Below are 15,478 nucleotides of genomic sequence, written 5' to 3' on the forward strand. Positions count from 1 at the left end.
CACTTCAGGGAACAGGCTGTCATCCAGCTTCTGAGTGAGGAAACCCATGATGGTGCTAGGGATCCACAGGGAGGGCAGGACGCTGGAGTGGGGGGATGTGACATCTGGAATCCCTTTCTGGCACTGTTGCCCTGAGACAAGCAGTGTGCCTGTCCCCTTCCTGTCAGCCTGTCCCCTGGGGCCTCAGCACCACTGGGCCGGAGGCTTAGGAGCCCCTCCTGGGAGCCCCCACTGCAGAGGGCAGGCTTGGGCCAGGGCCTGGGATGGGAAGTGCAGTGGTGAGAGACCCTGCACAGGCCGCCAGGTCAGTGAGTGCCTGGACGGATGGAAAAGGGGCAGCCAGTGAGGCAGGGCCTGCAAACATGGGCTTCCACAAGGTTTTTATCAGCCTTAAGATAAATACACTAATGACATTCAGAACATTGTTACAGCTCAGAAATGGAATCCATCACTGTCCTTTGCCTTTGATAATTAATTCCAGCATCAATGATCTGAGAGTTACTGGTAGTCATTTTTTAATCATCATCTCATAAAAAGAATTTTCTCAGCATAGGATGATGTTTCAAATTTAGTCTATAATCTAATTAATTGGCTCAAATTAGCTGCAAGGAACCATCGCCGTGACTGCAGTCTCAGGCTGTGAATTATAAATTGGTTCTGCTGTTGGCCTCTCAGATGTGTTCTTTATGGACATCTCACTGGGCACAAGAATGAATGTTGGCTGGGATGGAACTGTGTCTACTTTGAAAATGGTCGGCTGTGTTATTGCTGCTGGTGTCTGTATTTGCCTGATTGGGACTGCAAGCTACCAGGCTGCCTGCAGCAGGCGCCATACCCAGCAACTCTTTCACAGGGGTCGACCTGTGGCCTGGGCCTGGGCAATTCCAGGCCCTTTCCTGTACCCAGCAGGCAGGGGCCAGCTCCTGAAAACAGGTTTAGGAAACACCCCTAGAGATTTAGCAAGGCCAGTCCCCCTGGGCGTAAGGGCCTGACGTCTACCTGCCTGGCCCAGCTCCCAGCTCTCAAAAGCTCTCAAAGGTGGGATGAGGGACAGGTTTCCGCCAAACAAAAGCCCTCATGAGCCCAAGCTGAGCTCTCCCGTGTGGGTCCCGCCCAGTCCCTGTCTCCACCTGAGTCAGGGCCTCAGTGCCTTGTCCCCAGCCTGGGAGTGCAGTGCTTACTTCTGCAGGTTGTCGGGGGTGCACACGTCCTCATCATACAGGCCATTCGTGTCCAGCAGAGTACCTGCGGGGGAAAATGGGACGACAGCGGTCGCTGCAGGTGGGGCCCAGGCAGCCTCTAGGGGGTGGTCTCTGTGGGCACAGGCTAGCCAGGGGCAGCAGTGGGGCCCTTCCCCAGCAGTGGGGTCTTGGGGGCAGGTCCTAGTGGTCTTTGAGGGAAGCCTGTGGGGAGCCCAGTCCCCATCCTCCTTCCCCAGCCCCAGCTCACCGATGGCCCACGGCTTCTCCTCCCCGGGCCCCAGGCGGCAGGGGTCCCTGTAGTGGGTGAACAGAGAGTGCTGCTGCTCCAGTTTGTCGTCTGTGCGGGGAGGGAGGAAACGCTGAGGCATTAGCGGGCTTTGCTGTCCCACACGACCTGCGCCCCTGCTTCCCATCAGTTACTCCCCATGTGCTGCCAGGTCCCTGTCCTTTAGGCCACTGCCCCTCGGTGGGATCTCGGTCCCAGTCAGGTGCCCCTATGCTTCATTTGTCACTGCTTTTCTGTGTCCTTGAGAACACCTCCCCAGCACACGCCCTGGTCTTCAGCCTTCCCTCTGAGGACAGTTACAGTGACCACTGTCCTTGGACAGAGGAAAGAAGGTCCCCACAAGGTCTGTATGGTCATTGGATCCACAGATCAGTTATTTACAGCAAGTGTTTGCTCTTTTACCCTAATGGTTTAAGGCGCAATTCCCAGGGTTCAGATCCCTGTGCAATCACTGCCTGGCTGTGTGACCTTGGGCTGGTTCTGCACCCTCTCTGAGTCTCAGCTTCCTCCACCACACCACGTGGAGACATGCAATGCTTCCCTCTCAGGGTTGTTAAGAGACTTAAGTGAAACAGCAATTAGAATGGCAGCTGGCTCAAAGTGAGAGCGCAGCACCCCGTTGATGAGTGTTACTAGTGGACTCGTCCTGCGTCTGCTTCAGAGGCCCCCAGCCTTCCTTGTCAGAGGTTCATTTTTAGGGCATCCCTGTCTCCAGCTTTCTAGGCAGAGCGTGGGCTCTTCCTGTTCTAGGATTTCCAGGGGGCAGAGAAATCAGTCTTGCTAAATACCCCACCCACACGCTCTCGAGGAGCAGGAATTCTCTGAGCTGGTAACGAAGTCTGTCTAGCTGTGACTGAGCCCACAGCCTCCCCAGAGCTGGAGACCCGAGTGGGGAGGAGCCCAGCCTCACCAGAGGAGCAGTTGTCAAAGTTGAAATCTCCGCAGACGACATCAAATGCCACCAGCTCCTCGGGGTTGGCTGCGCTGGACGAGGAGGTAGATTTTCGGAAATCAGCCAGCCAGTCCTGAAGCAGGTCCAGCTGCCCACACCGGATGGCGCTGTCCTCTGCAGGGCAGAAGTACAGAGACTGGATGATGAAGCTCGCCCCAGACCCCAGCTAGGCCCCAGGCACTGATCCCATCCCTAGAAAATCACAGGTGGGTGGCAGCCCTACCTTGCGGGGCGTGCAGGTGTGTGCAGGCGATGTACCCAACGATTCTTTGGTCCTGAGGTGTGCTTCCCACCTGCACCTGGGGGAGGAGGGAGTCAGTGCTGCCACCTGCCAGTTGCCATGCCCCAGAGAGCACAGGACACTGGCAGTGCCCACCCACGAGGTCAGACCCTCACAAGCCAGGCTCCTGGCTAGATTCTGGGGCCCGAGTAAGGACAGGACGCGTCCTGCTTCTAGGAGCTTACGGATCTGGGCCGGAGGCAGATGCTGAAAGAAACTCTCGGCCTGTGGCGTGGGGAGTGCCGGCGGCCATCTGTGCAAAGTGTGGGGGAAGTGCCGAACCGCACCAAGGCTCCCCCGAGGCCCAGGCCCTGCCATCTCCCAGTGACCAGCATGGCCACGCCTCTCAATTCCTTGTCCACTCCTGCCTGTGGCTCTTTCCTCCCTCCCTCAGTCACACCCTGGTGCTCTCTCCCTCTGAAATCTCAGGGGGTTGCCCCTGTGCCATGGTGTGGCCTCAGAGCCCACCCCACATGGTAAGAGGCCCAGACCCTGCCCCTCCTGGCCTCGTCACCTTCTGGCTGCATGGTGAGTCATCTGCTTTACAGGCCGTGGTCCCGTCGTCCCCAGTCCCCAGGGTTGAGAGCTCCCTGGTCCGTGTCCTAGGCCGGCCCCTGAACACCCCTGGCTCCATCCTGAGCCCACTATGGCGGCAGCCTCTTCAGGCCTCCCCTCTGCCCCAACCTCCTGCTTACCTCCTTTACCCAAGACAGAGCCTTCCACCCGCCAGGTGGCTGGTGACCCTGGCAGGCCCCCAAAGACTGGCTTAATACAAATGGGCATCTCCACTGTACCCCACAGGCAACTCATAACTGCCCTACCCCAGGTGGGGGGCGAGATGGGACCCTTGTCAGTGCCCGGCCCAGGAGAGGTGAGGGATGGTCATGGAGACACCCTGCACAGAGAGGTTGCTCGCCGGCTCCTCATCCCCTGCCCCTGGGATTCCCTCCCTCTTGTGCCTCTGTGCCCTCCCCAAGCTGTGCAAATCCATTCCAGACTGGGTTTCCCAAGATGAGGAGACCCCAGACCCAAAAAGCACTCCAGGGAGGTGGCTGGGCAGGACACGCCACCTGTCCCAGTTGTTAGCTGAGGGCTGAGGGCTGAACGGTGGGTGCCTTGCATCTGTGGAGCTCACAGCAGCGCGAACATCACAGCCTATCTGCTCCGACAGCCTCGGTCGGCTCTGTCCTTCCTTTGCTGCTGCGGTCAGTCGGGCTGGTATTATCTCCTCTCTCTGGAGGTCCTCAGCAACAGGTGCTCCTGGCCTTCTACAGCTCTTCATCGCCTTCCCAGCCCTAACATGCACAGCCTTCCTTCCCTGGCACCCAGGGGTATGGAACGTCTGGCTGTTCGGCCCCATAGGTTCACCATTCACTTCTTGCTCACAGACACAAACCTTAGCCTAACAGCATCCCTGCCCCCAGAATGGCTGTGAGAGCACACAGCATTGATGGTTCTGCTGCAAAAACAAAATATTTATGAAGCTGCCCTGCTCAAAAGCCCATATGAGGCTGGGCACGGTGGCTCACGCCTGTAATCCCAGTACTTTGGGAGACCGAGGTGGGCGGATCACCTGAGTTGAGGAGTTCGAGACCAGCCTGACCAACATGGCGAAACCCTCTCTCTACTAAAAATACAAAAATTAGCCAGGCATGGTGGTACATGCCTGTAATCCCAGCTACTCAGGAGGGTGAGGCAGGAGAATCACTTGAACCTGGGAGGCGGAGGTCACAGTGAGCCAAGATCATACCACTGCACTCCAGCCTGGGCGACGGAGCAAGACTCTTGTCTCAAAAAAAAAAAAAAAAAAAAAAAAAGCTGGGCGTGCATGCCTGTAATCCCAGCTATCCGGGAGGCTGAGGCAGGAGAATCTCTTGGACCTGGGGGGCTGAGGTTGCAGTGAGCCAAGATCCCCCATTGGACCACTCTGGCCTGGGGGACAGAACCAGACTCTAAATAAATAAATAAATAAATGGCCACACGGGGGCGCCATCTTCAGGCAACTACTGCTCCTCCTCTGTGAGGATCATCTCAGGCCGGGCGTGTTTGTGCTGGGTTGGGGAGGCACATGGACATTACTTTGCTGGGTCCTTATAACCGCTCAGGCACGTGGTAAAGTGATGCCACTTTTACCATTGAACACACTGAGGCCAGAAGTGGAGTCGTGGGCTGGGGTCACAGGCTCACGTGGTCTATGCAGCTTCCAGTGGGGTCTGTTTGTCGGAGCTGCTTTGCGCTGCTTTCTGAGGGACTGGTGTCTGCCAGGTGTCTCCTCAGCAGCCCGTTTGTCGGTCTTAAGGCGTAAGCCTCTCACTCACCCAGCACTTGGTGTCACCTGCCCCATGCTGCGGCCCGGGCAGGGTCGGACACCCGCAGGGAGGCCTCAGACTTGGCCTGCACGACAAGAACCCACTGGAGGGAGGAGTGGTGAGGCCCTGCTGCCTCCCGCCCCGCTTCTCCCTCCTCATCGGCTGTGTGATCTTGCCAAGACCCACTTGATTATTTGCTGGGCCTTATTGATTCCTGGCTCGCGGCCTTGGGAGCCACAGAGCCTTGTGTTTCTCTTGCAAAAACAAACAATCATACGAGAGGCTGTGCCTTTGAGTCCTGGCGGGCAAAGACTGTCAACAGAAGAGGCGTCCAGAATGAGGCTCTATTGTAGGTGAGGAAAAAGGATTCCAGTCCCTTCCTTCACAGAGCCACATCTCCCTGAAGGCTCTGAAGTCCCACACGGGAAACCACGAGGGCCTTCTGGGGAGGAGGGGACCGCTGGCTTCTGCAGCGAGTCCCTCCGGCATCCCAGCCCCTCTCCGGCTGGGCCTCTCCCTGAGGCAGCCCCACATACTTCACTTCGCTGCGCTGGGGTCCGCGTGTGCCGGGCACGCCACAGCTCTGCTGTCCTGGTGCTCTGTCTGATGGACAGACAAGACCCTGGGCACGAGGGCAGAGGAGCCCATGAAGGGAAGAGTGGATTGTGCGGGCGGCCGCTGAGGGAGCTCTATGAGGTGGTGTGGCCACATCCAGTATGGGACCAAGACAGGCAGGGGCAAGGGGTGCAGGGGCCTCTCGTGGGGTTTGTGGCTGGGGCAGGGCTGGAGCTAAGGGTGGCGGGGGGGGGGGGGGGGGCGGCGGGGAGGCGGTACAAAGTGAAGGTCAGACTTTTCCCGAGGCAGTAGAGGGCATAAGAGGAGTCACACCTGGCCTTGGACAAGGAGGAGGGGGGACAGCTGGAGTGGGAGGGTGACCGAAACCACAGCAGGCCTGATGCAGAAGAGGGGGCCTGGGCTAAGGGAGCTGGAGATGTGGGGTGCACCCAGGGCCATCTGGAAAGTGAGCTAGGGGCCAGGGATGGATGGGTCGGACACAGGACAGAGCAGCCAAGGTGGTCCTTCTGGCTTCAGGATGGCAGAACCCAGAAAAGGAGCAGCCTGGGGCAGAGGCTGAGTCTGGTTTGCGAGTGAATGGGGGTGTGTCCTGGAGGCAGCCAAATGCAGGGCTGGGGGCTTGGGGGAGAGATCTGGGCCAGTTCAAAGCAGAGGGGCCTCAGAAAGGACAGAAATGGAAGCTGCAGAGTCCCACTCCCAGGCAGGTACCATGGTGGTCGCTGGGAAACCCCACTGCACAGCAGCCAAACACGGCTCCAGCTCACTGCAGCCACATGGGGTGTGGAATGTGGCAGGCCTGGGGCTGCTGAGAGAACCTGCAAAGTCTGTGAAATATCTTGATTTTAAAATATTGGTCAAGGTTGGGTGTGGTGGAAAACGCCTGTAATCCCAGCACTTTGGAAGGCCGAGGTGGGTGGATCACCTGAGGTCGAGAGTTTGAGACCAGCCTGACCAACATGGTGAAACCCCGTCTCTACTAAAAATACAAAAATTAGCCTGGCATGGTGGTACATGCCTGTAATCCCAGCTACTTGGGAGGCTGAGGCAGGAGAATCACTTGAACCTGGGAGGCGGAGGCTGTGGTGAGCCGAGATTGTGCCATTGCACTCCAGCCTGGGTAATGAGAGTGAAACTCCATCTCAAAAAAAAAAAAAAAAAGGTCAATACAAAAAATTTTTTGAATGTCATAGATCAGGTTACAATTTGAGACCCAGGAGGTACAGGAAGATGAAAAGAACTTTCAGGACAGAACCTGGGAGGAGGGGCTGTCCCAGGGAGATATTGTTGACCTCGGTGGGAACTGTGAGGTTGCCCCATGGAGGAGGGAAGTGGGAGGTGGGGAGAGGATGTGTGGATTGATCTGTGCAGAAGTGGGCTGGGGTAGGGGGCGGGGGAGGCCCCAGCCTCTGAGCCACCTGTAGTAGGGTGGGAGTAAGGAGTGGGAGTGAGGGGCACACCCTCCCACCCTGGGCCTGACAACACATCCCCTTCTTCCCCAGAAAGTCACTCTAGCTGCTGAGACAAAAATATATCCAGAGAACAGAACACCAACGAACCATATGCCAAAATGGGAACGCTGGATCTGTCAGGAGTTGCTTCAATTTCAGCATCCCTTGCAGTTAATGAAGAGCAGAGGACCCAAACTCTGGGCCTGGCACAGCCACACAAGAGCCATCGAGGAACCAGAAGTGGGGGCCAGGGCCCTTGCTGTCTGCCCTGGCTCCCGTGGGGCTTGGAGACAAGCATCGCCACTCCTGGCAGGCACCAGGTCGTGCACCAGTGTTTCCCTGGGCAGGCAGAGCGTGGTTGCTTCTGGAGGGGAACTGCGAAGTGAGGAAACCCGCCCTGGGCAGGCCTCGGAGCCACAGCCCTCCCTGCAGAGCTGCCACTTTTTCATGTCTCACCCTAAAGGGACAGAACCCACATCTGAAGCAGCTGCTGCCTCTTGGGGCAGAAAGCCCTGTGCTACATCCACTGGCCAAATGATGCTTCAGAAAACTCTGGAAGCACCATGAGCGGCTTTTGGATAGAGAACAAAAGTCGACACTCTGAGCATCTCAGGCGCAGTAGAAGATAATGTATAATGACCAAATTACCACGGCCTAAAAACTCCTCCAATCGAATCCAAATTAGCAGAAATAATTATGATTCACTTTAATTAGTGACTATGGAAGCGAAACCACGGCTGGTGGGCAGACAGCCTTGCAGGGCAGCTGCACGACAGCCAAGAGGGAGGGGTGTCCAGGCCAGGGAAGCTAGTGACCTCAGTGAGCCAGGCGGTGTCAGGGCCTGGAGACTTGAGGGTCCCATCTGCCTGCCTGGTACGCTTGGTCTGGGTTGGTCTCTCTGCCTCGTATGAACGGACAGGGGCCCTGCCTCCTGCTCTTCCTTGCTTTATCACTGCCACCATCTCCACGACCACCATCGCCACTCTTGCGCCAGCTTGGAACCCTTCCCAGGTCTTACTGCTCTGGTCCACTCCCACCGTCTCCTCACTTTACAGTTGGGGAAATGGTGGCTCAGAGATCTGAGGAACAGGCCCAGGATCGCCCAGATGGGTCTTTCTGAGCCCAGAGCCTCAGTGCTCATCCCTGCATTCTTGTTGACTGTGTCCCCGAGCCAGGGCCCTGTTGTTCAGCTCCAGGAAAGACTGCGTCTGCCTCCCACTCCAACCTCCCACTCCAGCCCCCACAATGATGACTCCCCACTGCAGCCCCCCTGCCCACGTGGCTCTAGGACCGGCGGGCACGTGGTCCTCGGGCTGGGCCGAGGCCTCCTACCTTGAGAAACAGAGCTCCCTTAGAGGCCAGGGCGTCGTCATTACACTTGTTGGGGTAACAGTGATAGGCCACGTCCATGATGGGGTAGCGGCTGGCAAAGAGGAGGCCGCTGTTGAGACACTTGAAGCTGCAGCAGCCCTGGCAGCCGTAGACCCCGACGTCGTACAGGATGTACTCGAAGTAGCCGTGCAGCTGCTCTTTCAATTTGGTGGCTGCCCGCTTGTCAAACACCTCCTGCAGGCACAGGAAGTCCAGGTTGGCGGGGAAGAAGGCAGAGACCTCATGGTCGAAGGCCTCGTCGGGGTGCCGCCTCCTACGCGCGGCCGCCTTCTTCACCACTGAGGCCTTGTACAGGAGCTTGCTGTTGGCACCTGGTTCCCCGCTGGCACTGGTGTCTGACCCAGCTCGCCCCTTCACCAGGGACTCCCTGGAGGCCGAGGGGCTGCCCAGGCTCCCTGAATCCCCGTCCTGCTGATTGTGATTGGGCGTCTGGCCCCTTGAGCCCCCGCCAGCTCCATTCCTGGCCTGGCCCCCGGGTGCAGGGTCATCAGCTTCGGGTGGCCGGCTGCCCTCCTCGCCACCGATGCGCACGATGCAGGCATCCTCCGGGCTGCTGCCGTCGACAGGGTCCCCAGAGGCTGGGCCGTTGGCAGCCTCGTCACCGGGGTGCCGCCCGCCGTCACCCTTGTACTCCACAGAGGCTGTCCTCTTAATGCTCCCGGGGACGGCCCGGGCCACCCCATCGCCGCCCTGTGGTGACACCAGGCTGCTGAAGCTAGCGGCGCTGATGGAGGTGTTGGTGGGGGAGTCAATGTAGATTTTGATCTGGGGCCGGGCGGCCCCATTGCGGATTCTCTGCCCGATCTCCTTGGCCCGCGCTTGGGTGTTAAAAAGGTTGTTGATCCTGGCGAGTGAGTCGGGCAGGAGGCAGACGTTGGCAGTGGCGAAGCAGAAGCTTTTTCCAGGCCCTGTGCCCTTCCATTCACTGAGCAGGGCTGCCCCACCGGCCAGGCCCTTGTCTTCCAGCCGTGAATAGACGTAGGGCCGGCGGGCCGACTGCAGCGGGGACCAGAAGAGGAAGCCGAGAAACGCAAAGGGCAGTGAGGCCACCAGGAGGGCCAGGTAGATGGGTGTGAAGAGGGCGATGCAGAGCAGCTGCAGGCAGCACGGGTCGTCCGCCCGCTGGCGCTTCTCGTAGGTGGTGGGTATGAAGGAGGCAGCAAGCCGGTCCACCAGCCAGTAGCATGGGAAGATGAGGGCCCAGGACACACAGTGCAGGGCGGACAGACAGCTGTTAGGAAAGGGGGTCGTGTACAAAACCATCGCAGCTCACTGGGCGCCGCAGCCGGCCCTACTACATGGTGTCCGTGGCAGCCGCGGGCACTTTCCTGGGCGAGGGTGGGCAAGGAGTTGGGGGCAGCTGGAGGAGGGGTCACCTCCTGGCGAGATGCAACTCTGGCTGGTCAATGGTGAGTACTGGCCAGTGGGTCATGGTTCACCTCTGTGGGCCATGCCGAGGCCTACTGCAGACCCTGCAGAAACAGAAAGTAGGGGGACTGCTTTTAGTGATCTTAAGGGAGCGGGTCAGATATGGAGCCGTCGCCCCAGCTCATCGCACTCCTGCTTCCCCTGGTGTGAGCAGGACAGTTCTGAGAACCAGGCTGGAGGTGGCAGGCTCAGCAGGTGGCTGGGAGACAGCCCCTGCACACCACTTCCTCCATGCGTGCTGTTCTCTTAGAGTGAATAGCTTGGTGACATGACTGCCCCTAACTAATCTTCTTGACCTTGTAACCCAATTGCTTGAAAATAGCCCTGGTTTCCAGAGAGGAACAGATCTGTGGGTGCAAAGGGAGCAGGCAGGGCATCCTAGAGGACGTCTGGGCCCACCCTGGCCGGGGGCCGCTGGAAGCCCTTCAGGAGCCAGGGCGGTTTTTAGAATGGGAGAGCAGTAACCCTGGGTCAGAGGAGCCACAAACATGGCCACTTGTCATGGAGTGTCTGCCAGGTAAGGACAGATCAGGAACAAACAGCAGAGCAAAGGGGCCAGAGACTCCTGGAGCAGAGGGCAGTATGGTTGGCAGGGCCACAGGGAAGGGCGGTCCCCCTCCGTGCACAATCAGGCTCTCACTGTGGCCCCAGCCTGCAGGATCACACCAAGCCTGGTGCTTCCACTCCACTGACCATGGGAGAAACCCCCCAGCAATGAGGATCCCAGCACAGCCTGGGTCTTACCAACTTCTAGAACCATCAGAGTTCCCCTGACAGTCCCTGTGACTTTTGGAGAAGTTCCTTGGGGCTGTATGGGTCTGGCCCAAGCATTAACCGCTGTCCCTCATGTCCTCCAAGATGCAGCCCAGTCGAGACCCACAGCCACCTGAATAAGCCCACCCTGGGTCCCCTGTGGGAGCCACATTGGGTCTCGGAGCAGACTCAGAGCTCTGCCTGGGCAAGGCTGCCAGGTGCATCTATTGTGCTGAATGTAAAATCAATAAAGACAAGCATCTGGAGTGTTTGCCCAGCCTCCAGGGACCCACGTGTCATCACCCTGTCGGGGAGACTGTAGAAGTGTAACCCAGACTTTTCATAACTGGGGCAGTTGGGCCACTCTTTCTCCACCCACTCTCTTGCTGACTCAGCCCAGCTCCTGCTCTGGCACTTTGGGGGGTCTGAGCCCACGGTGCCATCTGTCCTGGCCCCACACCGTCTCCTCCTCCTGAATCCATGGTCACCCAAGCCAGGGACCTAGATGTCACCAGACTCTGCCCTCCTTCAGTCCCCATCAGTCCCTGCCACTCCTGCTGAACCCCCTGTGCTGGCCCAGGACTGCATCACGGTTCCCCAACTTTATCAGCCTCCACAAGGGCTGCAGGGACGCTCTCCGTGTAGTCCACTGTGTCACAGCTGCCTCACACCTACTGGAGCTCCCTCGGCCCTTAGTGGGGAGCCCAGCCCCTCCGTCAGGCCTGCGGTTCTCTGCAGCCCCCTCCCCTGGACGCCTGCCTCTCACTCGTGTCCCGTCCCTGCCTGCCATTCCCCATCCCTCCGCCCCTCGCCTCGCTCACCCTTTCTCTTTTAAGACTCAACTTAGAAATTCCCTGCCTAGAAGACCTTTGGACCCCTTGCCCCGGTGGGTTAGGTGTCTCCACTAGTGGCTCCCATCCCCACCACGTGTGGCCCAGTCTCTGCAGTTCTATATCACAAATGCTATGGGGATGTGGCCACCTGCCCAGCAGACCGCAAGCTTCAGGAAAGAATAGGCTGCACAGGAGTGCCCTAGAGTCCCAGGCTTGCCCCAGCAGGTATGCAGGAGATGGGGGATGAGTGGAGGTTCACCTGGATGCCTCCAGCCAGAGGGGGAGCAGCTGTTTTCCCACCAGCCCGAGGTGTGCGGAGGGGTTTCTGTGGGGCATGTTAGCCCAGGACAAGCCTGCAGCCACCATCTCCAGGGCTTAGCGTCTAAAGGTGAACTTGAGCTGGATCTGTATCTGGTTCTGATAAGCAGCTTCACAAGGCTGTCACTCTCCTCAGGGGAAATGCCTTTGAAGCCAACACTGGAAGGTGCAGTTCGGTACAGCACGTGTCTATGCAGACCACAGCCGGGCAACCCGGAGCCTTGGGAAACCAGCTCTGCGTTGGGCCTCAGTGAAATCTGGGACATGGGCATCTCACTCTGCGGCCAGTGCTTGTGGCTCAGTGCTCAGCGGGACTGGTGGGTGTCCAGGTCCGCCCCCGCCTGCCATCTGGCTTGGGAGACTCCAGGACGTACTCCCTCATTCTTTCTTTAAAATCCCAGCAATTGCTGCAAGATGAATCAAACCTGCAGAGGGCGCGCCAGCCCACTCACTCTCCCTCACCAAGCTGGAGGGTCCCCCCCTGCAAACCTGCAGCCCTCATTGTGTGGAGCTGGCTGCCTTCACACTGGCTGGACTGACAGCCACAGGAGGGGACACGGAGTCACCCACAGGCACCTGTCTCTGTTGGACCAGCTGGGGCCGGAGGGAGAGCTTGCAGGTCCTGTCTCTGGGGACAATGGGGGTAGGATGGAGTCTCCCAAGGCTCTCCAGCCACCAGTAGTCCCTGTAGTTGGCACTAAGGCCTCAGGGTAGGGGTCCAGCCCAGATTCTTGGGGCCACCTGGAAGTTGCCCCAGTGTCATGAAGCAGGGCCATTCCCGAGTCTCCCTCATCTCTGTGACCTGAAGTCACCAGCCCAGCCTGGCCAGCACCATCCTCACCTGAGCTCCTGCCCCACCCTGGCACTGTCCTGCTGCCCTCAGCCTCAGCCACAGCCCCAAGCCCACCACCAGTGTGCAGAAGGTCTTCCTAGACACAGCTGATCCTCTGTCTACCCTTGGTGGTCTCATTGTCTTGGGGGACAAAGTCCAGTCTCCCAGTCTCTGTTTAGGGGCCCTTTATGCTTCTGCCCCCACCAGCTCTTCCCTCATCCACCCCCACCCTGGGCTCCACCAGCAGGAAGGGCTGTGCAGGCTGAGCCCTGGCATGAGGACACTTTTTTTTTTTTTTTTTTTTGAAACGGAGTCTCGCTCTGTCGCCCAGGCTGGAGTGCAGTGGCGAGATCTCAGCTCACTGCAAGCTCCGCCTCCCGGGTTCACGCCATTCTCCTACCTCAGCCTCCTGAGTAACTGGGACTACAGGCGCCCGCCACCTCACCCGGCTAGTTTTTTGTATTTTTTTTTTTTTTTTTTTTTTTTAGTAGAGATGGGGTTTCACCGTGTTAGCCAGGATGGTCTCGAACTCCTGACCTCGTGATCCGCCCATCTCAGCCTCCCAAAGTGCTGGGATTACAGGCTTGAGCTACCGCACCCAGCCGAGGACACTTTTGCAGAAGGATTTGGGAGGAGAAGGTCTATCCTGTCTGCACCATGCTGCCCTCCTGGCAGAACTGGCTGGTATTCCACAGTGTGGCCAGAGCTCCCTTATGGGTCAGAGGAGGGTGCAGACTCCATCAAAGGGTTCCTAAGGGAATTCCACAAACCTGCTCTCCCGTGTGGTGCATCCCTGACACTGGTCCATCAGGGTTGGGATCTGCTAGTGGCTGAGATGGGGCTATGGAGTGTGTAGAAGAGACAGACTCTCTCCTCAGCTGCCCTGGGCCCCCCTTTCTCCTGCTGTAACCCCAGAAACCCTCTGGGCAAGCTCCCCATGGCCCTGCCAGCAATGGTAGTGAGTGGCCAGTCCTGATCTTTATGCTTCTCCTGGGCTGGCCAGAGGAATGCCTTTGGTCCTTATTCAGGAATTGATGGGATTTGAGGTGACTGGCAGCTGGTGGGCAGGAATGGCCCAAGAGCATTCCTCTAGGAAGTGGCAGACCCAAGCACGTCAGCCCTTCCTGCTGCCCTTCCAGGCCCCTTCTAGTGACTCCAGGTCCCCCATCCACAGCCCCTCGCAGCCTCCCAGCTGCTTCCCCCTGCCCTGCTCCTGTGTGCAGCCCCTGCCTCTGCACAGAAGCTGCTGGTGCAGGAGACACAAAAGGGATTGCCACCCTGGAGCTGGTTTCTAAGGCTCTGTGGTTAATTATCTTGTCTCAGGGAAATGAAAGGAGGGTAAATAAGCAACAACACATTAATTAGTCTGATCTACACTTTCCCATGAAAGAGGAGAACTAGAGTTAAACGTTAGAGGCTGGTAACTTTTCAGAGAAACCCCGAGTCCTCAGAGAGGTGGCCAAGGCAGGACGTGCTCCCTGGCCCGAGCCCACTGTGTGGTGGTGCTCAGCCGCACCAGTGCCTGTCCCCTCCCTGTTGCCTGCACTCCTTTGGCCTAGTTGGGCCACAGAGTGGACCCAGTGCAGGTTCTGTCTTCAGGTGGGGGACTCCGTGCCCCCGCTCTCTGCTTCCATGTCCCTGGACTGGCAACTTTGCCAAGCAGAGTTCACTGTGGACCCCTCTGAGGGGACTGGCAGGACCCCCAAAGGCCTTGTGGGCTGAGTTTTTGCAGCTCAACCTCAGACTGCATTGTTCCCCCAGGGCTCCTTATTTTGAAGTCCACAGTCATCTGTGGGTTTGTCCCCTTTGTGAATCCTGCTGTGTGGCTTCCGAGATTGTCCAGAATGACATCCCCGACACCATGCTCTACAGGCCTGAGTTGGAGTCCCGATGCCTCCAGGTCGTCATGGGTCCTGGCAGGCTCCATAGTCACTCCTGAGCCCTGGGGTCAGTGTGGGAGGCCACACGGCACCCCAAGGCCGGGCTCCTGGGAGTCAGCCCTGACCTAGAAAAGGATACTTTAGACCTGCCCCTGGCCCTCAGCCTCACTGCCCACTGCTTAGCTTGGGCTTGGGACTCAGGGTGACCTGAGTGCAACCCTGCACTAGTCAGGACTTCCCACCTCCCAGGACAATCATGAGGACAGAAAGGGACCAGGCTGGTGACCTGGCCAGGCCCTGCTTCCTTCCCTGCCTGCTGTGCCCCTCCTGGTAGGACCTCCCAACCACTCCTCCCCTGAGGTCGGCCCCTGTGTGCCCTGTTTGCTCTCCCCAGTCTGTGGTCCTGGGCACGGTTCTGGGGGTCACTGGAGCCCACCCACAGAACTCTCAGGACCCTAACTGTCCCAGAGCGCCTTCAGGAGCCTCAGAGACATCAGTCACACTGCTTAGGCTGGAGCTGCTGGACTTCACTAGCTTGTTGCTGTTCCCTGCAGTGGGGACTGGACTGGGCCTGACTGTGACAAGGGGACTGGGCTGCAGGGAGCACAGAACTCCATGGTTTGCAGGTTGACCCAAGTAGGAGGGGAACTTGCCCTGGGAGTTTGGGAGCCCAGACAACCCCAAGTCCATATGTGAGGGGAAGAAGTGAACAAGTCCTGGGCAGGACCCAAGAGGCCACAGCCACTCCTGGTGGGTGCATGGCATTGACAGCAGGCAGCCACACACCGTGGCTGCTCCTGTGAGTGACTGATGATCTGCAGTCAGTCTGCAGCCCTGAGACCCCTGTTGCTGACATGTGAGCTGAGGCATCACGGCATGAACAGTGGGAGACTATGGCTGCTCAGAGGCCTGCACTGAGCCAGAGCCCCTCTCCTTAGATGCTGGCCTGAGGGCTCAGGGGGCAGCTGATCTGCCATCACCAGCGAAGG

General features: G+C 58.5%; 1 protein-coding gene across 2 annotated transcripts in view; it reads right to left on the reverse strand.

The window, feature by feature from the left end:
- The window catches only part of SMPD3 (sphingomyelin phosphodiesterase 3), a 91,983-nt gene that overhangs the window by 3,882 nt on the left and 72,623 nt on the right, over positions 1–15,478 (reverse strand). For both annotated transcript variants that reach the window (XM_010355043.2, XM_010355044.2), the window contains exons 3-7: positions 8,386–9,917; positions 2,664–2,739; positions 2,399–2,554; positions 1,450–1,539; positions 1,182–1,245 (exon numbers count right to left, since the gene is read on the reverse strand). In XM_010355043.2, the coding sequence (XP_010353345.1) occupies positions 1,182–1,245; positions 1,450–1,539; positions 2,399–2,554; positions 2,664–2,739; positions 8,386–9,708 (1,709 nt within the window). In that variant the 5' untranslated portion in view covers positions 9,709–9,917. The remainder of the gene's footprint in view (positions 1–1,181; positions 1,246–1,449; positions 1,540–2,398; positions 2,555–2,663; positions 2,740–8,385; positions 9,918–15,478) is intronic.

Source organism: Rhinopithecus roxellana, chromosome 20 (assembly GCF_007565055.1).
Source record: "Rhinopithecus roxellana isolate Shanxi Qingling chromosome 20, ASM756505v1, whole genome shotgun sequence".
NCBI classification, from domain to species: domain Eukaryota; kingdom Metazoa; phylum Chordata; class Mammalia; order Primates; family Cercopithecidae; genus Rhinopithecus; species Rhinopithecus roxellana.